This window comes from Pantherophis guttatus, chromosome 7 (assembly GCF_059756535.1).
Source record: "Pantherophis guttatus breed Tessera chromosome 7, ASM5975653v1, whole genome shotgun sequence".
In the NCBI taxonomy this organism is placed as follows: domain Eukaryota; kingdom Metazoa; phylum Chordata; class Lepidosauria; order Squamata; family Colubridae; genus Pantherophis; species Pantherophis guttatus.
The window spans coordinates 11,581,724-11,602,987 of record NC_142069.1 but is presented as its reverse complement, the minus strand read 5'-3'; the positions used below and the strand labels follow the sequence as shown (position 1 = coordinate 11,602,987).

The following is a 21,264-nucleotide window of genomic DNA, read 5'->3' as shown; positions in this document are numbered from 1 at the left end:
CATTAGCTTTTAGTGTTCCCATGCTGGCAAACACTTTTTTCTCTCACTGTGTGCTAAATATATAACCGCACAGCACTGACGTAGACTTTGGTTGTGAGGTTTTCATGCTCAGATGACAAAGGGATGTGTGTTTAGTGATTTGCAGGAAAAGTTCAGCCTTACATACATGTCCCAGACACTTAAGACATAAAGAATATCTCCTATCCTTTACTTCATTGGAAATTTTACCACCAAAAAAGCAAAGATTTTATTAATGATGCATATTTCTGGTCTGATAGGGATAGGTTTTGTCTTGTGCCAGTCATTTTCTCTCAGCTCTAGGAAGGAAGCAATGGCAAACCACTTCTGAAAAACCTTGCCAAGAAAAATGCAGAGACTTGTCCAAGAATTGGGCATAATTGAATGGAAGTGGGGAAAACCATAATAGATTAAAAGATATTGGTGTTCTAGTTTGTCTGAATTAATCTGTTTCTTAATTGTCAGATTGCACACTATTTAAGTCACTGGCAATATGCTTGGCTTCACTAGTTACCTGTGAAACACAACTTGTTGCTTAGTGTGCAAAGCGGCTTGGGTTCCCACAAGTGTAGTTGTCCCAAAAACTAATTTGGTAGTTCTGTGTTTTGCAAATCTAGAAAATCATCTATAGTTTATGATTTACTGTGTTGCAAACCTGAGTTATCCAAAGTAGAACAGAAGAATCCCTAAATTTGTATTAGATGCTACCTAGGTAACTGCATTTTTGGGCAGCTATGTTTAAGCCACACAACATCAGCGCTAGAATTCTTGTTCCAGATTTAAAATTGAGCTGTAAACTGCAACCCAGCTCCCATGAAACCCACTCGTTTCATATGTCTTGATACGGCTTGATTTTGGCTTAAGTATGTTACGTGAACAGAGCCACGATTCCTTGGAAACAAGAATCCAGTGTTTAGTGCACTTTGTAAAGTTAGGCAATCCTGAATTATTTAACAAACTATGATTCAATCTGTTGAGCAGACAGCTAGCTTCAGAGCTTTTTTTTTTTAACAGCCTCTCAGAAGAGTCAAAATGATTTCCTGGCTAGGCTCACCCAACACATTAGGGCTAAACGAGACAAGGTTCCCTTTTGGTACACATCACAAAAACCCAGCCACTTAATAGGAGTGACCGACTGGAAGCTGAACGTGCAAAGGTCCACTGCATTCAATGGGCTGGCCACACGATCCTTCCCGTCCTATTCTTCTATTCAAAAGAAAGGCCTTGGAGTTCCTTGGGATCTGACCCGCTATCGCAGCCTTAAAAAGAGGTTCACTCTGCCCCAAAGACTCAGTGGCCGCTGCAAAACGGGTGTCCGGCGAAAGGCATCGAGATAGCAACCGCTTTCCCTTTGTTCACAACTCCACCTCATTTCATTGTGTATTGTTTTTACTGGGTTCGTAGCCTGCCTACCGCAGACAGCCCGGAGACTTCTTGCAGGAGGCGATCAAGCGAGGCTCCCTTCTCTTTTAAGGGAGCCCGAAGCACACCTGGCTGCGTGCACGCGCGCGGGCGCGCGCGCGTGCAAGGGAGCCCCCAGCCCAGCCTCCCAGCCAGGACCCGGCGGCTGGCCCGGCGCCTGCGGCGGAGGTGTTAGCCAACGGGAAATGCATTGGCTCTCCGGCATCTCTCGCTCGGCTCAGTTCCTCATCACCGGCGCGCCGAGAAGAGCGGAGGCTGGAAGCTCGCCGCCGCCGCCTCCAAAGTAGATCCCGGGCTGGCGCGCCCTTGGGATCCCACCTGCCTTTCTCCTCCCCCCCTCTCCAAGGATCCATACTCCTGGGACCCCCGTCCCCTTCGGATCCCCTTTCTCGAGTGTTTCGCGGCCGCGGGTCTTTGCAGGATTCGAAAACTTCGCAACTTGTTCGCCGGGCGCCTTCGGAGCGTCCGCTGCTTCCCCTTTTTTCCTCCCAGTGCGATTCGGCCACGAGGAGCTGCAGTCGTCTCCCGTCTCCCCAGCCAGTGGGCCCGGCGGCTGGGCGCCGAGGCCTCGGCGGGAAGGATCTCCGGAGCAGAAAAGCGGCAAAAGGAAAAAAAGCGCCCAGACAAGAGGATCGGGTGCGAGAAGCCAAAGCGCGCGGCCGGTCCGCACATCGCCCGGCAACCCCAGGACGCCTTTCGGTTTCCCCAGCCCGTTTTTTTTTGGAATCGGCAGCGACTTGCGAATCGCGCTTTTTGCAAGACTTCAAGGGTTTCTTTCCTATCCTCTTTTTTTGGGAGGAACCTGAAAATACGGGATTTATAAAACCCTTTGATCAGAACCGCAGCGACTCCGATTCCCGCGCCTGGTAAAATAATCCCTCGCTCGCTCCCAACTTCGAAAACCCCCCAAAACTCTTGCAAACGGCTGGACTTTCTCTCCCCCTCCACCCCTCTTTGGCAATTCCCTCCCGCGCAAAGAAACCCGCCGCTTTATTATTGGAAGGAGACTAAGGAAAAGGAGGGGGGGGTCGATCTTGCTTTAAATCTTGCCCCCTTTCCACCCCCCCCCTCCCCGAGAGGGAGGGAGGGAAGAAAAAAAAAAGAAAGAAGAAAAAGGATCCCTCGCCATGGCCGCGAGAGGAGACTCGGCCAGCGCGATCCCCGCTCGGGCCGGTTGGCGTCTGCGGGAAGACGAGCCCGCTTCGGCAACGGTCGCCGCCAGAGCAGCGGCGGTAGAGGGAGCTTTCGGAGCCGGTTGCAACGGCTGCTGCTCCTCCTTAGCCGGCCCGAAGGAAGTGAAGCAAACCAGCAGCAGCAACCAGCGGGAAGGAGGCTCCTCCAGCGGCGAGAGCGCGTCTCCCCGGACTTGCCAGAGAAGCAAACTTTCCTGGGTTTTGGGCGCCGGGTCGGTGGCGCTGCTCTTGGCTTTGGGGACCCGTTTGGGGCCGGACATCCGAGGTCGAGACCGAGAAGAAGAAGCGGGCGAGAGGAGCCCCCCAGGTGAGCGCAGCTGGTCCCCGCCGCCCGGCCCGGCTCTGTGCTGTTGCTGCCTCCTCCTGGCCGTCTACTTCTGGCTGGGACTGGAGCTGCTGCGCGCGGGGCTCCGTTTGCGCACCGCCGTCCTGTTCCTGGCCGTCTGCTGCTGCGGCGGGGAAGCGCTCGTCGGCTCGGCGCTGGGGGAAGACCGCTTGCTCAACGCCGCCGCCGCCGGGTTGGGGCTGTGCAGCCTAGCCGGCTGGGCATGGCTGCTTCTGCCCCGGCTCCGCCACGGCGTCCTCATGCTGGCTTTGACTAGCGCGCTGCGCCTCGCCTCGCTCGTCTTCTTGGAAGGCGTCGGGGCCCCGTGGAGACCTCACCTGCCTTATCTCCTGGGCTTGCTGGGCATCCTTTTGGCCAGCTGCGCTCGGCACGCCTCGTCGGGCCGCCCCTCCGGAAAGCGGGAGGAGGAGAGCAGAGCAGGAGCGGAAGGAGCCGCGTCCTCCGCCGCCGTTGCTTCTGCTGTTGTTGCTGCTGCCGCCCGGCCGGCTAAAGAAGACGCGGCGGGCTTGAAGAGGAGGCGGCGGTCCAGCTCCGTGATCTCCGCCGAGATGGCAGGTTGCGGCGGCGGCAAGAGCCACCGGAGGACCTCGCTGCCCTGCATCCCTCGCGAGCAGGTAAGCGGGGAGCGCTGGGGCCGCTGCGGAGAAAGGCTTGAAGGCGCCTCAGCCGCCGTCGGCGCCCGGCTGAGGGAAGAGTTTTGCAAAACCCGCGCTGAGGCAAAGAAAGTTCGCCGCCGCTTTCCTCCTCTCCCTTGGAAAGGGGAAGCGACCTAGTTGGTGGAAAAAAAACAAAAACAAAACCCCGCCAAAATTAGAAGGAGCGAACGTCGCGACCCTCGTCCCTTTGGATCCCTTGTGCCCCCAACTCCCCCCTCCTTGCTTTCCTTTCCAGTTGGAAACAATTGGGGGGTGGAAGACCCCCATCTGCAGTCCTTCAAGATGGACTGAAGTGACCAGGGAAAGTAGGGGTAATTCAGCCAGCAAATCCTTTCTTAAGACCTCGAAGTACACGGGATAACTTGCTTTCTGTAAGGAGTTGGGTCAGGTAAAGGATAAGAAGACTTTTTCAGGCTTGGTAGTAGGAGATTCCTGCAGCCTCCCATGAAGAAAATTAAAAATTTCATTGGGTTGATTAAATCGCAAAAGGCCAAGCATGCATAGGATAGTGGCTTGTTTTTGTTTAATGTTGTGGCCACTTGTGAAGTGGATCAGGACCACTTCCAGGTGGAGATGCTGAATCCACCCTTTGAAGACCCCGGTCCCCAGTCCCTGATAAAAGCATTTCGGGTTGTTTTTTTTTCATCCTTCTTTATTAAGTTGCTTGGGAGCTTGTGATAGCTCTCTTGCGTAACTTTAAAGATCATCCCTCTCTGAGAATTATTTGAGAGAAGAATTTATCAGCAAAAAAAAAAAAGTATCTGTTGTGTTTTAAAGGAAAAGGACTTGTTTTTGAACAGCTGGTGGTAATTCTGCGCAAACTGATGTGTTACAAATCCAAAGCAAGCAGAAGCTAAATTCTATTTAGGGGTACGAACGCGTTGCATCTTTTTGGTGGCAAGGCCTTCAACAACTCAGTTACTTGGGTGTTTGCTTTTTTTTTTTTTTGCACACTTAACCATGTTATAGTTAGATTTCCGTTGATGTAACAGCTTATGTAGCTGGGTTTTCTGACTGCATCTGTGGTGTCTCTATTTGAGTTTGGGATGGTTGAGATGTTTGAGAAACTTTTTTTCATAACTTGAAGAAACCAGAAATTGGATTTCTTTGTGGTGCAAAGTTCCAAACGGCCAATATAGAAATGCAATATTGCAAGTTAGTTTTCATCTACTCAATTTTAAAGCTATTTTTCAACATTTAACTACTTGCTTGTTTCATTTTGTTTTGAGGAGCCAAGATCTTAGTCCTGGAAAAATGTTGAGTTGAAATTCACAATTTAATCCTTTGTATTTTTATGGATTCAGTGGTCTTCTATATATATATAAGTATGATCAGGATTACAATATTATTTAAATTCAAGATACAGCCTTTCATTTAAGGTGATAAGTACTAATTGGACAGTTCTTTGAATGTGAATACTTCAATTCCACTGAGCGGTAAAATAATAAGCTTTGATAATAATATCAGATAATACGATGCTTTAATGGGTGCTTTAACAGTAGCAGGAATTTCCACTGGTTATTTTGGAGATGTGAATTTTCTTACTAAGTTTGAAGAAGAGAAGAACTTTAATCACACATAGTGGAAGAAGTTTTGTGTTTTCCTATTTTTTTTTAAAGAATATTTTTTTTGAATTCATAGTAAAGGATTGGGAGGAAAGGAGAAAATTCTGTAGCTATAAACAAGGTTTCTTGGAGGTCGAGTAAAATCAGTTAATCTGGTTGAATATTTGCATATGTATTAAGGTACCTGTACATGCCATTTGACTGGATATTGTTTACAAAAATGCATTTTAACTCCTTTTTTCCCTCCAAGGCAGTGACATTAAACTTTTAACAATTGGCAGATATTCCCCTCTTCAATGCTGGAATTGTTTAAATATACACTGTTTTCAGATTGCTTGTCTCATCTGCTGCAGGTTGTTTGAGGTTTAATTGGTCACAAATACACTTAATAAATTTAAGGGAAAGAAGGAATACTGACCATATTTCTCAAGAGCCAAAACCGCAAATAAAAATGGATCCTGAAACTTGGATTCAGTCCCCAATACTTTGTCATATTATTTTGTGCCACAGTGGGAGGGAAAATAATAATTAAAAAAATGAAACCATACATTCTTAATTAAAACCAAGGGGGGGAGGGTGAAAATATGGCTATTTATATGAGTGATGTCAACCATATGTATTTTTTAAAAAATACATGTCATTTGGGGAAAGAATATGGGGTCTGGCTGCTATCGCTTCCTTACACAAACTTCTCAATATATCTTAATTTATGTGGTAAGAAAAATCAGTATCCTTAATTGGGTTTCCATTCATCTATATGGAGCTAATTATGCAACAGGAATTAAATTAGGGTCATTAAACAACAGTGCTATTCAGCAGTGCCGTTTCTCAGCTTGTAGAGTATCTTAAATCTCTGAGGTTGATTCAGCCAACTTGAACAGTGTTGTTTGGAAACGAAAAAATGGATGGTTGCAAAATAAAATTATGTTACTGAAAGGGAAAAAAAAAGAAAAAGAAAACAGTTTGCATTTAACCTGGGAATATGTAACTTTACAAAGTTTTGTTTCAAAGTTTTAAACTCCCTTCTCCTTCTTTTTTGTATTTTTAAAGAACTACTGTACTTTGTGAATTATGTTAAAGTTTTTGATAGCCTGAACTGCAAAACTTTGATAGTTCTCCCTTGTCCTATGTAGAGAACAGTGTTATGAAAATACAGTAGGTGCTTTTACATATTCTTGTAAAAAAACATCATGGTTTGAAATTAAACCCCACAGTGGGAAATGAAAGATGCAGATTTTTAAAAACTGGGATTTCCTCTTAAAGTTTGTCAAATGATGTGGCTTGAACATTGAATGTACAGCATCAGGAAAATCATGAAGTAAATACACGAAAGTACTTGAAGAAATCATGAAGTACATGAAAGTTAGTGTTAGTTCTACTATATATTTTAAAAACTCACTTTTATTATGATCGATCTTACATAATCAATGCAAACGAGTAAAAAATGTAACTTTTTTACAATGCAAAAAAAGTACTTGGAAGTTAAAAAAAATGAACCTCTTGTGTAAAAGTTTAATGCTTTGTTCAGATTTTTGAATTTGAATACTTTTCGAAATTAAAAAAAACCCACTGAGAAATAAAAAAACCCAGATTATTAGGCTCATTTATCAGGCAAGAGAAAGATGTTTTGAGAAATGGTGTTTATTATTTTTGAATAACTCAAAGACGGTAGAATTTTAAGTTTTGGTATCTGATTCAGGGTGGAAAAGAATCCATAAATTCCCAGACAGTTAGTGGCTCCCTGACATTATTCACTAATGCTCAGATGTGTGCAATATACAAGTGTTTTCAAGGATAAGGAAAGTGGGTTGAGACCAAAAGCTCTGCTTCCTCATGAGTAAGAAGTTTTTGGAAAAAAGTTTTGATCAAGTAGGTAGAACAAAATAGTAATGCATTTCTGTCACCAAGCACAAATGTTGCACTTGGAATGAATCCCATTGGATTCACCTAATTTGATGCCCGAGTGGAATGCATGTTTCTGTTGTTGATAGTGTTGTTAAAGAGTCACATGGAGGAACTTGGTTATCGAAAAAGGCACCTGTCCAAAGGTATTCACATAGTTAGGTCTGCACAAACTGGCATGCATGAGTGTAGATGTAACCTGCCAACAGTGTTGTGAGATTCCAGCATTTCCCATTTTAGGAGGTTGTGATTTTGGGATTGCAACTAGGTGATTGTTGATTGCTTAACCTGGATTATGTTAATCTGGGGGAATCAAATTGCCCAGGTCTCAAAAGATGTCGGGGGGGGGGGAGATCACAGAGGGTATCACTTAAACCAAAAATAGCAAATGCATCACAAGATTCTTCGTTTCTGAATGGATCAGGATATAAGCAGCACCCTAATTTCTTGATTTTATCTGACATTTCTTCAGCTGCAAAGAGACGGCCTGGGAGATGGGTTGTGTCGATGGAAGTTGGTATTTATTTATGATCATTAATAAATGGGGTCTCTTCCAGAAGTTCGATAACGTAGGGTAGATGGGTCACAGCTTCCTAAATTCTTATTATCTAAAAGTGCTGGTCAGGAAATTAAAAAACAAACAAACATCGGGAGGAGCAGAAAAGTGCCCGTCACTGTTGCATGTCCTTAAAGTTTGGCTTCGATATTCAGAGACCACAGGAAGTTGCTTTTACCATTTTAGGCTATTTTATTCCTTTAGCTTGATACTGTCTTCCGTGCCCTTCTTCATCACATGGAACTTGAGCTTCTCTTTCTGGAAATGTCTGGAATTAACTGCTTGAAAGGAAAACACAGGCCTTAAGAGTGGCCACCTGTGTTTGTGATTTTTTTTTTTTTTTAAATTTGATTTATATGCCGCCCTTCTCCGGAGACTCAGGGCGGCTTACAATGCGTTAAGCAATAGCCTTCATACTTTTGATTGAGCTACGTATTTGTGGGTTTGATGTCTAGTCCGGGATATGTCTAAAAAAAACCAACGATGCTCAAGACCTTTCAGTAAGTAGAGATTTGAAATGTTTCCTGTTGTCCTGTCCCACATTCTTGCCCCAGAACCAGCTGTCCTACTTCTTTATAAGGTTCATACAAACACTCGTCGTGCATAACAACAAATAAAATCGTGGACTTTGGACGTATGTGCAAATGGCGGTGTTGACTTTATAACATCAATGAGGTTCACTCGTTTTTTTTTTTTTTGCCTGTTATGACCCCATTGCCCTAGATGTTAAAGAGGATACCAAAATTATATTCCATAAATGTCTTGCATGCAACGCTAGGCGATGATTCTTTTTAATTTAATTGTTGAGGGCAATATGCTATTTAGTATACTGTCGATTGTTGTAAGCCGCCCAGAGTCCTCAGAGAGTGGGCGGCATAGAAATATGATTAATAACAAAAAATAAATAAATAAATTGGAAATTGAACCTGCAGTCCTTCCATAAAGTGAGCATCACTAATAATGATGGGAGATAACTTCTCTGTTCAATTCTAACAGGGGTGTCAAACTCAAGGCCCAGGGGATGGATCCAGGCTGCAGGGTGCTTAGATCTGGCCCGCGGGGCCACCCTGGAAACAGCAAAGGACTGGCCCACAGTGCCTCTGCCAGCAAAAACGGAGCTCAGGAGGGCCATGTGTGTCTCCCCCGAGCTCTGTTTTCAGTTGCAATGGCTTCCTGCCACCCTCTGCCTGCAAAAACAGAGCTCGGGAGAGCCATACGCTCCCCCCCGAGCTCCGTTTTCGGCTGTGCCAGCCTCCTGCAACCCTCTGCCAGTGAAAACGGAGCTCGGGAGGGCGCTTGGGCCACCACAGGTGCCTGACATGAGTAACGTCAAGCTGGCCATGCTCCCTGCCCCCCCAAGATCAAACACAAGTCTGATGCTTCCCTTGATGAAATTGAGTTTGACACCCCTGAACTATAGGTATTGATTTTCTAAATGGTAACCAGGCCTTCCCAATGGTGGGTCTACCATATTAAATGTGCTAATAGTACTGGCAGCCCTCATCTTATGACCACAAATGAGCCCAAAATTTCTGTGGCTAAGTGAGACAGTGGTTACATGAATGGTTTGCCCCGTTTTATGACCTTCCTTGCCACAGCTGTTCAGTGAATCACTGCAGTCATTAAGTGAGTAACCTTGTTGTAAAGTGTATCTGGCTTCCCCGTTGATTTTGTTCCTCAGAAAGGTGCGGTGATCACCTGATCCTGGGACGCTGCAACCGTCATAAATACAAACCAGTTGCCAAGCATCCAAGTTTTTGATCACGTGACTCTGAGGATGCTGCAACGGTTGTAAGGGTGAAAAATGGTCATAAGTCACTTTTTTTCCAGTACTGTTGTAACTTTGAGCGGTCATTAAATGAATGTTGGTAAGTCGAGGACTACCTGTAATGGATCTTCAAACTTGTAGGTCCATTGAGCTCATCTGAGTCAAACAAAAATGTTCCACCCATTCACTAAAAAAACGATCCCTTAATCTGGAAGGAACAGGTTGCGTTATGATTTCCATGCAGTCCTCATGCCATGGGCTACTAAATAGATAAAATAAAAAGTTGGTTAACGTTTCAGCAAACAGTTCTCTTTTGTTTGTTCATCTCAGTTCCCCAGAATCATTCTGAATATTGCTGACTGGCTACTATGGTGTAGCAGCCAGTTCTGGAACCTACCGTAGAAGTCAGGAGGTTAGATGTTTGCCACACACCCCTTAAGATAATTCTGATTATGTTAAGAAGTTCAGGAGATGTTTCTACCACTTTCAGTCACATCCTGTGTATGTTTACTCATAGTCATACTGCTACTCAACACCGTACCTGAGTTCAGTGGAATTTTTGCCACTTCAAGATAATCCATTTCTATCACCTTACTAGCCCCTGCCAAGTTATTTGCTCTTGTAGGAATATCTGGAGGCAGTTCCTGATATTCTTGAACCCCACTTCCTTGCAGGTTGATTAATTTCTATCTGTTTCTGTCACTCCTCCTAACTGGGATTATGTTGGTAATTCTGAAATTAGAACAAATGCTCTCACATTTCATTTGGTTTCTCAGAAAGCATGTTGAGGTTATGAAGTTATGAATGCTGGTGTTGACGCCTTCTTGGTTTTCCCCCCATCTTTTTATGTATTTTGAAATCCATCTTATTTGTTTATGATGTTAGGGGTGTGCTTGGTTCTTTACACTAGTATGCGATTCCTGTTTGAATGATCTTACATTTTGAACATTGTCATGGAGGTGGCATCTAAGAAAGTAGGAAAATAAGATTTAGCCACTTCTGATGGTTACCCATGAAGCTGGAGACTACCGTAAAAGAAAATTCAAAAGGTTTGCCTCAACGTTTGCCATGAATTTTGAAATCTCTTCATTCCTTTTTGATGATCCTTCCCTCTCATACATAAAACTGGCATCCACAGTTTGCTGAATTTAAGGCCTAAAAATTGTTAGATATTATTATCATGGTGAGCTAGTTTATATTATATCTATTTGCACCAGCGGTGAAATCTCCTCCCCCCCACCCCCCAGTTCTATCCGGCTCGCCGAACCTGTAGCGCCGGGAGGTTCTGCCCACCTGCCGGGACGTCATTATGTCCCATTTTTTTACCATCTGTGTATGCACAGGTAGCAAAGGTAAGTGGATTTCACCGCTGACTTGCACCATTCTGCGTGACTGGCTGAGGAATTCTGGGAGTTGAAGTGCATAAGTCTTAAAAGTTTCCAAATTTGGAGAGACCCCTGATTTAAAGTAACGGTTCTTAATTCTTTTAAAAAGAAAACTTAGGTTTCAAATCCTTTTGCTACCTACTCAAGTTAAAGCCTCTGTGTGTGTACGTACGTGTAAGTAAGGCATATAATGTGAAAGGTGGTGGCACAGCTTATAAACTGACAAAATAGTTCATAAAACATGTAAGATGACAACATCGTTTATGAGAAAACGTAAGACAGTTTAAAGAAAACAAGGCCTGGAGTGGAAGAGGCTGAAATACAGTGGAGCCTTTCATCTGTTGTTAAATGATGTGCAAAGTGAAATACTTCTGAAAGTGCTGAACTGAAAGGAACTCACTGTGTGCAGGAGTTTATGTCAGTTGTGTAAACACCTAGGATGGGGATGCTGATGACATGCGTTGCAATTTTCTGTGCGAGGACGTGGTGGGGATTGGTATTCCTCAATCTACGGAGTACTACTGTGACCGCTTACAAAATCAAGCTTATTTTAAATTTTTCCTTTTCTACATAATCTCTTGGAAACCTTGGTGTAGGAGTATTTAGTGTCCTACCTCTCCATTCCCCCTTATTTCCTAGTACAGGTAGTCCTCGACTTATGACCACAATTGAGGTAAAAATTTATGTTGCTGAGTGAGAAATTTGTTAAGCGAGTTTTGCCCCATTTTATGACTTTTCTCGCCACATTTGTTAAGTGAATTGCTGGAGCTGTTGCAGGGGTGGGTTCTAAATTTTTTTACTACCGGTTCTGTGGGCGTGGCTTATTTTGTGGGCGTGGCTTGATGGTCATGTAACAATTATTTAGGATTTAGCAGAGGTACTGGTCTACCAGGCTTTTAACTGCTTGCAGAGCTGTACCGGTCTACCCATTTATTTTTGCAGGCACCGGTCTACTCATATATTTTTGCAGGCACTGGTCTACCCATTTATTTTTGCAGGCACCAGTCTACTCATGTATTTTTGCTTGCACTGGTCTACCCATTTATTTTTGCAGGCACCAGTCTACTCATGTATTTTTGCTTGCACTGGTCTACCCATTTATTTTTGCAGGCATCGGTCTACTCATTTGTTTTTGGAGGCACCGGTCTATTCATTTGTTTTTGGAGGCACCGGTTTTGTAACTTGTTTTTTGCAGTGGTCATTAAGCGAGCACGGGGTCGTTAAGCTCATTCCATGGTTCACTTTGGACAGGTTTGGCTGAAAACCGGAAGTAAGTGCGGTTTGCAGAAATGAAATACAGTCCAATTGTCATAACTTTGAACAATCATGGCTAAGCAACCAGTCATAAATCAAGGCTTACCTGTACTGTAATTCATTTTGACATGCCCTTAAAGAACATCTGAAAACGTCGGTCGATTCCCAGTGCAGTGTATTCTAAAGGATTGGACAGGTCTAGCATTACTGCATTGATTGGTTGTTTGCTTCCATGTGCAATTTAATAGCCCAGTTGTTTTCTAAAAAGCAGTGGTGAAATCTAAAATTGGTTACTACTGGTTCTGTGGGCATGGCTTGGTGGGGGGGTTAATGTGACTGTGTGGGCGTGGCCATTTTTTTTTTTTTTTTTTACTTTTAAAACCATTTTTTCTACAACCTCTTCGGCGAAGAGGTTGTAAAAAATGCTTTCAAAAGGCTCGGACGATCCCAGCTGAGTTGCCTGATTGGCAGAGGCTTTTTTTCTTTTAAAAGCCTTTGACGATCCCAGCTGAGCCACGCGATCATCAGAAGCTTTTTTTTTTTTTTTACTTTTAAAAGCATTTTTTCGGCCGAAGAGATTGTAGAAAAAATGCTTTTAAAAGTAAAAAAAAAAACCTCTGATGATTGTGTGGCTCAGCTGGGCATGGTGGGGGGGCATGGATTTTTGTTACCCGTTCTCCGAACCACCCGCCTCCATCGCTACTGGATCGAGCGATCTGGTCCGAACCGGGAGCATTTCACCCTTGCTACAAAGCCCTCTATGGCTTGGGATCTGGGTATCAGTCAGATCACCTGTTCCAGGTAGAATCCGATCGCATGCATAGACTGCATCTACTGAGGGCCTCATATTGGGAGATCCAACAGGAAGGCATTCAGAGGTAGGCATTCCTTGTTGGCTGGTGCTGTCCCCTCTTGAGCTGAAAACAACTCCTTACTTTGTGGCTTTTGGGAAACCTATGAAAACTGGTTTTTCCAGAAGATTTGGAACCTCTGCTGTTTCAAAGTGCGGTGCTGTGAAGAAATATTGACAGATTTATTATATTACATTTGTCATGTACATGTGCCGGTGCTACTGAATTGTTTGAAACTGTTTTTTATGACGAATATTTTGGACAGAAAACATCTTGGGCTCGTCTGTAGCCAAGGCAATCTAAAGTCACCTGAGTGCTGAGCATTTTAATTTGTCATGAAGGTTAAACTGAGAAGTGATGTTTAATTTTTCCATGGGTGGCTATGCCTTTAAAGATGGCATAGTGAAAGTCTTTTTGTGAAAACTGTACTGGTAAATCTAGTAAGTAGGAATTTTTCAAAGTTCTGCATATTGAAATTCTTTTTATAGCAACTTGCTATGTGTTACCAATAATTAGCCTCCAGATTTTCTTGTACAACATCTGAATTTTATGCCAAGTAGTGCCTCTTAAAAGAAAATCCTATATATTACTAGTGGCTGCCTGCCACTGTTGTTGTTATTATTATTAAATTTATTTGCCACCATTCACCATGGGCTAATCTAGGTTGCTCACAACCACATAAACAACAAAATAAAAAGGAAGTTTAAACAAAACGAAAGTAAAATAATAGAACAATAAAACAAACAAGGAGAAGAAAAACAAAGAAGATATGTCGATATGATTGGTGAAAAAGGTGGGCGTTTATGCTTCTTACTGGAAATGTGAATACCTTGGGTGAAGGAACAGCTGTTGAAATTACAAGAGGTTCTTTTGTAGGAAAATGGATGGCACTTTGAATCATCCAAATTATTTGAATTGGTTTGTAAAATGTATGTCTACTGTTTCTTCTGCATTTTAAACCATTCTCATTCCAGTTGGGTAAAAGAACCTTTGTTGTTGCTGTTGTCGTTGTTAGTTGCGAAGTTGTGTCCGACCCATCGCGACCTCTTGGACAACGTTCCTCCAGGCCTTCCTGTTCTCTACCATCCTCTGGAGTCCATTTAAGCTCACGCCGACTGCTTCAGTGACTCCATTCAGCCATCTCGTTCTCTGTCGTCCCCTCCTTCTTTTGCCCTCCATTGTTCCCAGCATTAGGCTCTTCTCCAGTGAGTCCTTCCTTCCTTCTCATTAGGTGGCCAAAGTATTTGAGTTTCCTCTTCAGGATCTGGCCTTCTAAAGAGCAGTCAGGTTGATCTCCTCTAGGACTGACCGGTTGGATCGCCTTGCAGTCCAAGGGACTCGCAGGAGTCTTCTCCAGCACCAGAGTTCAAAGGCCTCCATTATTTGGCTCTCAGTCTTCCTTATGGTCCAACTTTCATAGGCATACATTGCAACTGGAAAAACCATGGCCTTGACTATACCTTTATTTTCCCCCCAAAAGAGGAAAAATCGTTGTGATCCTTCATTGCCTGGGATTTTTGTGAGTGTCCTTTCCTCCTCCCCCAGTTTTTTTTCTTCAGAATCTCAGCCTCACTGATTCCTGTACTGTACAGGTAGTCCTCGACCTACAATCATTTCTTTAGCAACTACTGGATGTTACAACAGCACTGAAAAAAGTTGCTTACGACTGCTCCTTGCACTTATAACCGTTGCAACATCCCCATGGTCATGTGATCAAAATTCCAGCACTTGGCAACTGGCGTGCATTTATTATTATTATTATTATTTTATTAGTCATATTTCTATGCTGCCCACTCTCCGAGGACTCTGGGCGGCTTACACCAAAGACAGTATACTAAATAGCATATTGCCCCCAACAATCTGGGTCCTCATTTTACCTACCTCGGAAGGATGGAAGGCTGAGTCAACCTTGAGCCAGTGAGATTTGATCCTCTGATCTGCTGAACTAGCAGTCAGCTGAAGTAGTTGCAGTACTGCACTCTAACCACCTCAGCTCTTCAATTTATGTGGGTTGCAGCATCCCATGGTCACTTGAGCACCATTTTACCAGCTGGCTTCTAACAAGCAGAGTCAATGTGGGAAGCCAGGTTGGTTGAACAATTGTGCGATTCACTTAACTACAGACAGTCCTCAATTTGCGACCGCAATTGAGCCCAAAATTTATGTTGCTGAGTGAGAAATTTGTTAAGTGAGTTTTGCCCCATTTTACGACTTTTCTTGCCACATTTGTTAAGTGAATCACTAACTGTCATGAATGTGAGTCCGCTGTCAAGCAGTCGGAATGTACATCACGTGACCATGGGGATGTTGCAATGGTCGTAAGTTTGAAAAATGGTCATAAGTCACTTTTTTCAGTTCCATTGTAACTTTGAATGGTTACTAAGCGAACTGTCGTAAATTGAGGAGTACCTGTACAGTGATTTGCTTAACAATTGTGGCCAAAAAGGTCCTAAAATTGGGTGCAACCCATTTAACAATTGCTTAACAATAGAAATTCTGATCCAAATTGCGTTTGCAATCCAAGGACCACTTTTACTTTAATATATAAGAAAATATTATGTGGGAACTTCTTCTGTAATGTTGAATCAAGAAATTCTGGAGCCAAGATAACTTCAGAGAGATGGGGAAAATGTCTAACAAAAGCCAGCAATCGTTGGATCCCCCTTCATTTTGCAAATGATAAAAAGCAAGCTCAAAAACTCTTTTAAAATAATAATGTTAAAAAGACTGTAATCATTGTTTGGAGATGAGGTAGAAAAACAGAAGGTGCTTTTGCAGGAGGAAAAAATAACTTTCACAAAACTCTGAAAGATTTCAGGACAGCCTTAAGACTTTATAAATAACTCTTTTCCATTGCATTCTGAATAATTTGCATTGGGCAAATTTTATAGAAAAGTATTTTTTTACTTAAAAAAAATAAAATAAAAGACCGAATTATTAAATAATATTTCTGGAAAGAGCAGTTGGTCAATCATTTAGGAGCCTTCATCTGTTTTTAGCAAACTATTTCTTCCTAATCCATGTATCAAGTAAAATGGCCCATCTTACATTACTGGAAAAAAAAATAACTATATATATTATTTTTTTTCCATTAATGTGACTCCAATGAACAACTAAACAGCAAAATAGCATTTCTTCCCTTGCCATATTCATGGTAACTCTAAGATGAGCTTCCAATGTTAAAGTTAAGCTATATGAGGAGAAAAAAAATCTTGTCATGCTTTCAAGCAGATTCACTGCTCGTATATATTCGGCGGTTTTGCCTTCAGCCAGGTTGATGCATCTTATGGCCCAAAACCTGAATACTGTTTTTTTCAAGCTATACAAGCTGTTTAAGAAATTGGTCAGGCTGGCTTCATGGACGAAGAATTGAACTACAGGTAGTCCTCAACGTATGACCATATTGGAGCCTGCCCACTATGACTGTAAATCATGGCAGTTGTTAAGTGAGGTGCCCTCATGATTGCCTCACACAGTCCCTGCTTGTTATTGTCCTTAATTGGAACATGGGGTGCCTCAGGGGTCAGGGTGACTTCAGGCAGGGTGCCAGCTCTATTCTGATTAAGATCTGCTAAGTTGCTTTGTTCAGCTCATCGTAATTTTGAATGGTCGCTGAACGAACGGTCGTAAATCAAGGACTACCTATTTTTTTCAACAGAGCCTGACTTTAAAAAAAAAAAAAAAAGTTAAGTTGTCCTGTCCAGAGAAAAAAATCATGGTAAACTCCGTTTTCTATTTACTTTATTTATTTCTCCAATTTATATAGCAATAGCACTTAGACTTACATACCGCTTCATAATGTTTTATAGCCCTCTCTAAGCAGTTTACAGAATCGGCCTATTGCCCCCAATAATCTGGGTCCTCATTTTACCAACCTCGGGAGGATGGAAGTCTGAGTCAACCTTGAGCCTGGGGAGATTGAATTGTCGAACTGCTGGCAGCCGGCAGTCAGCAGAAGTAGTCTGCAGTACTGCATTCTAACCACTGCACCACCACACCCATGTCACCAAATAAGTGGCTCTGGGCAACATTCTACAAAGTTTAAACAATCCAGTGCCTAAAACCATTTCATCACTATTAATTATTTTTTTAAAAGCATTAAAAATTACAAAAAAGGCCATAAAAACAAAGTAAGAACAAAGAAATAGAAGATGAAGGGATGTTAATAATCATGGAGAGTTTTTACAACATCTACGGTACCACGCCTGTTTCTTTGGAAGTAAGTCCTACCAAATTTGGTTAAGTTAACTCAATAGGCTTTTGCGCTCAGAAGTAGATCCTGTTGTTTTCAGTGGGAACTCTTGTCCCCAAATAAATGAGTTTTAGGATTGCAGATCAAAGAGGCGAAGATTGTTCTTGACTTTGCCAGTTTTAAGAGGAAGGCTTGCGAGTTTCCAAGAGGCGCGCAGGAAGAAATACAGATGTGCTGGCGGAAAAAGAGACTGCTCGACTTTTTTTTTTAATTTCCAGCTGCTTGACTCGGCAAGCCAATATTTAACAGTTCATGGCAGAACTGCTGCACCGTTCGTTCCACATACAAGAAAAGTTAGCTTACAGTGCTAACATGAAGCTGCTGTGCGGCCGTTCCTGGCAACTCCTGCAGCCCAGATGGGTGTTGAATCTGTTTGCTTTTGAAATTGATTTTGCTGTTATTTTGTAATAAAAAATCTTCTTTCTGTTCCATGTTCCCCAATTTGGAGGACAAACCAATTTATTGTCAATATTTACTTGAAAGGATTGGTAAGCTTTCACACTTGGAAAGCCAGCCCCCTCCTTTCAGCATCATCGGGAAACAGTGCACTTCCCTGTTTTATAGTATGTAAATATATATATATGTTTAATAGACTCCGCGAATTGGCCAGGAGCCTGGATCACTGGCTGGCTGCCGTTTTTGTAAATACGATAGTTGATTTTGCTGAAATCACTGGGCTTAACTCTGTGGCAGGACTCGTTTGACACGATCAGCAGCCTTGAATACGATAACTTCTTTGGGGTTAAGCTGCTGTTGAAGGAAAGACGGAAAACTACACGGGGAGGTGAGTTCTCTCCCTGCTTGCAAAGTACAGATAAATCATAGTCACGCTATGGTGGGTTTGACAGCGATTTCAGATACTGTTACGACCCAAAGCATTTTGAGTTTAAATTTTATTTAAACCGTTTGGTTTAAATAAAGCAGAGGTTTTCAAACTTCGCAATGCTGTGGCTCCCCTCCGCTCCTCCCGCACCCCAGCCATCATACAATATGTGAATGTATGAACCTGTAGGAGAAGGGATGGCAGAAACTGGAGGCGGAGTGAAAAGGGGGATCAGCCTAGAATTCTTACATAGTCACAAAAGAACTAAGTCCAACCCCCCCCTTTTGTGCTGTTGACCCGTATCTAACTCTTAAGCAGGTGCTCATCATTAGTTGAGAACAGTGGTGGGTTTCTACCGGTTCACCCCGGTTTGGGCGATCTGGTAGCGGTGGCGGAAGGCTCTGCCCACCTGCCCAGACATCATTACGAATGCTCTCTGCATGTGTAGAACATTCTGCGCAGAAGGGCTGTGCACGAGCGTACTCACAGTAATGAACCATTAGCGAAGGTAAGTGAAAACCACTACTGGTTGAGAAGGGTTTTAGCAATAAATCATTTTAATTGAACCTTTATGTGTGGACCTTTTTTTATTATTATTATTTATTGGATTTATATGCCACCCTCTCTCTAGAGGACTCAGGGCAGCTCACATCAAACGAAACAATCCCAATAAATACAATTTAAAACAGACTAAAAACCAATTTAAAACAGTAGACCCCATCAGTCCTGGCTAGGGCGTTTAAACAGCCAGGTCTTAAGCTCACGGCGGAAGGTATGAAGGTCGGGGGCCAGTCGAAGACCCACGGGAAGTTGATTCCAAAGGGTGGGCGCGGCCACAGAGAAGGCTCTACCCCTGGGGATTGCCAGCCGACATTGTCTAGTTGACGGCACCCTGAGTAGGCCCTCTCTGTGAGAACGCACCGGGAGATGGGAAGTCGATGCTGGTTGCACGTGGTCCGACAAATATCCTGGGCCTAAGCCATGAACCTACTCTTCTGTGCCTGACAGTATCCCCCCCCAAAAAATGAAACAAATTATTTCATTGGGATAAGAGTTGGGCAAGAAATGAACGCATTGCCTTTAGTAATTAAAGTTTAATTTGTAGAGCAAAGCAAACAATGGCAACACAAAAGATCCTGAAATAAAACTGCAATAGAAGGTTTACACGGGACGTACAATCATAAAGCGAGCACATTCGGTCTAATTGTCTCGATGGGAACGCTCGCCTGGTTTAGCGCATTTCTCGAAATGTTTCATTCCCTTTTTATTTTGATCAATATTTGCTCTACAGAGCAGCAACTGTACAACTGCTGACTTTGCTGCCGGCTTGCCCAGGCAAAGACGGAGTAGGGTAACATCGGACCGAGATCCAACGTTGAGTGCGTACGCATGCTGTGAGCTTTTGCACAAATAAAGAAGACCTGTTTGAACTCACCCTGGGCTCGGCTTGGGCAGATTGATTGGCTGCTCCGGAAAAAAAAAACAAACCCACCCAACAACCTCACTTGGCGCTTTTCCTGCCTCGAAAAGCTGCCTCTGAGAGCCTAATCAGTTCTGACCTTTAAAAAAAAAAATTGTAGCGAATGCAAAAGCTTCTGAAGACCCCAATTTTTGGAGCTTAAGCAGAAATAGTTGGAGGGGGGAATCCAACTTCAAGCGCCCCCTTTGATTTTCTCAAACAAGCAAACAAAAAAGGCAAATGAAAATGCTGAAGCTGGAAAAACCTAGGCTGTTCCTGGTTTGTATACAGGCAGTCCTCAACTTATGACCAGTCGCTTAGTGACCATTCAAAGTCAGGACAGACCCTCCCCAAAGAGAGCTATGACCAGGGGTGAAATGTAAAATTTGTTACTACCAGTTCTGTGGGCGTGGCTTGGTGGTGGATAATGTGACTGGGTGGGCGTGGCCAACTTTTTTTTTTTTTTTTAAACTTTTCAAAGCATTTTTTCTAATGCTTTGAAAAGCCTCTCTGCCGATCAGGCAACTCAGCTGGGATCGTCAGAGACTTTTCAAAGCATTTCTTTTACCACCTCTTCAGCCAAGAGGTTGCAGAAAAAAATGCTTTGAAAAGCCTCTGATGATCCCAGCTGAGCCATGGGATCATCAGAGGCTTTTTTTTTTAACTTTTAAAAGCATTTTTCATCGGAAGAGGTTGTAGAAAACATGCTTTTAAAAGTAAAAAAAAAAAGCCTCTGATGATCGTGCGGCTCAGCTCGGCATGGGGGGGTGCAGGGATTTTTGCTACTAGTTCTTCAAACCACCCGCCACCATCGCTACCGGATCCGGCGATCTGGTCTGAACTGGGAGCATTTCACCCCTGGTTATGACTTTTTTAAAAAAAGTTCTGATGTTGCGCCCCCCCATGTCTTCCAGTAATGTAATCACAGTTTGGCCACTTTGCAGTAGGGCCACATTTAAAGTCGTTTGCCGTGCTCCTTGTGGTCATGTGACTGCAATGTACAATTGATGAAAAACTGACCCATAGTGAAACAATGGGCTCACTTTACAGCCTCTTCATTCCCTTTATGACTTCCCTGTTCGCTTCAGAGCAGCCACCTTCGATTTATGACTGCTGCATTTGCTTAACAGCCGTACGCCAAAAAAAAAGATTCTCCCAGTTTCTGTAACAGCTTTGTTCCCTAAGCCATCCGTCTGGTAAACTCGCAAGATTCGTTTCTCTCGCCATGTACATGTATACATTGGTGGTGGGCTCTAATCAGTTTTACCACCGGTTCGCGTTGTGCACGTGCTTTGCGCAAGCGCGTTAGGAAAAAAAACAGCTGAGGCACGGCAATCCACTCCGTCGCGCCTTACAGCTGACCAAAAAACAAACGAAATAAAGGTAGGTATAGCGCGGGGGCGGGGGGGGAGGGCCAAAATGACATTCATAGAGAACTGATTCGCTCTCCTATGAATATTTCCACTACCGGCTCTCCCGAACTGGGCAGAACCGGTAGCAACCCACCACTGGTATACATCTGAACTAGACTGGGTAGTTTCTCCGTGTCATATAATATATTGTGGGTATATGCATAATTTTGTATTTATTTATTCATTTAGTCATGTTTATGTAGTGTATATTGGAGGTGGAGACCCTTTGAGAGCTGTATGCAATGAAATTTCATTTTAATGTATGCCGATTAGTGTACATTCAAAGTGACAATAAAGTTTTCTTCTAAAGATTCTTCTAAGGATCATGAAAGCAGCTCCAGTCATATGGTGACTTGCTTTATGACCATTGTGCCAGGGTCAATTACATCATAAACTGAGGAC

The 21,264-nt window shown here is 43.3% G+C and overlaps 1 protein-coding gene across 2 annotated transcripts in view; it reads left to right on the top strand.

Annotated features, from left to right (window-relative positions):
• Positions 1-415: 415 nt before the first annotated feature.
• The window catches only part of PDE3A (phosphodiesterase 3A), a 305,739-nt gene continuing 284,890 nt past the window's right edge, over positions 416-21,264 (top strand). For both annotated transcript variants that reach the window (XM_060689573.2, XM_060689565.2), the window contains exon 1: positions 416-3,593. In XM_060689573.2, the coding sequence (XP_060545556.2) occupies positions 2,568-3,593 (1,026 nt within the window). In that variant the 5' untranslated portion in view covers positions 416-2,567. The remainder of the gene's footprint in view (positions 3,594-21,264) is intronic.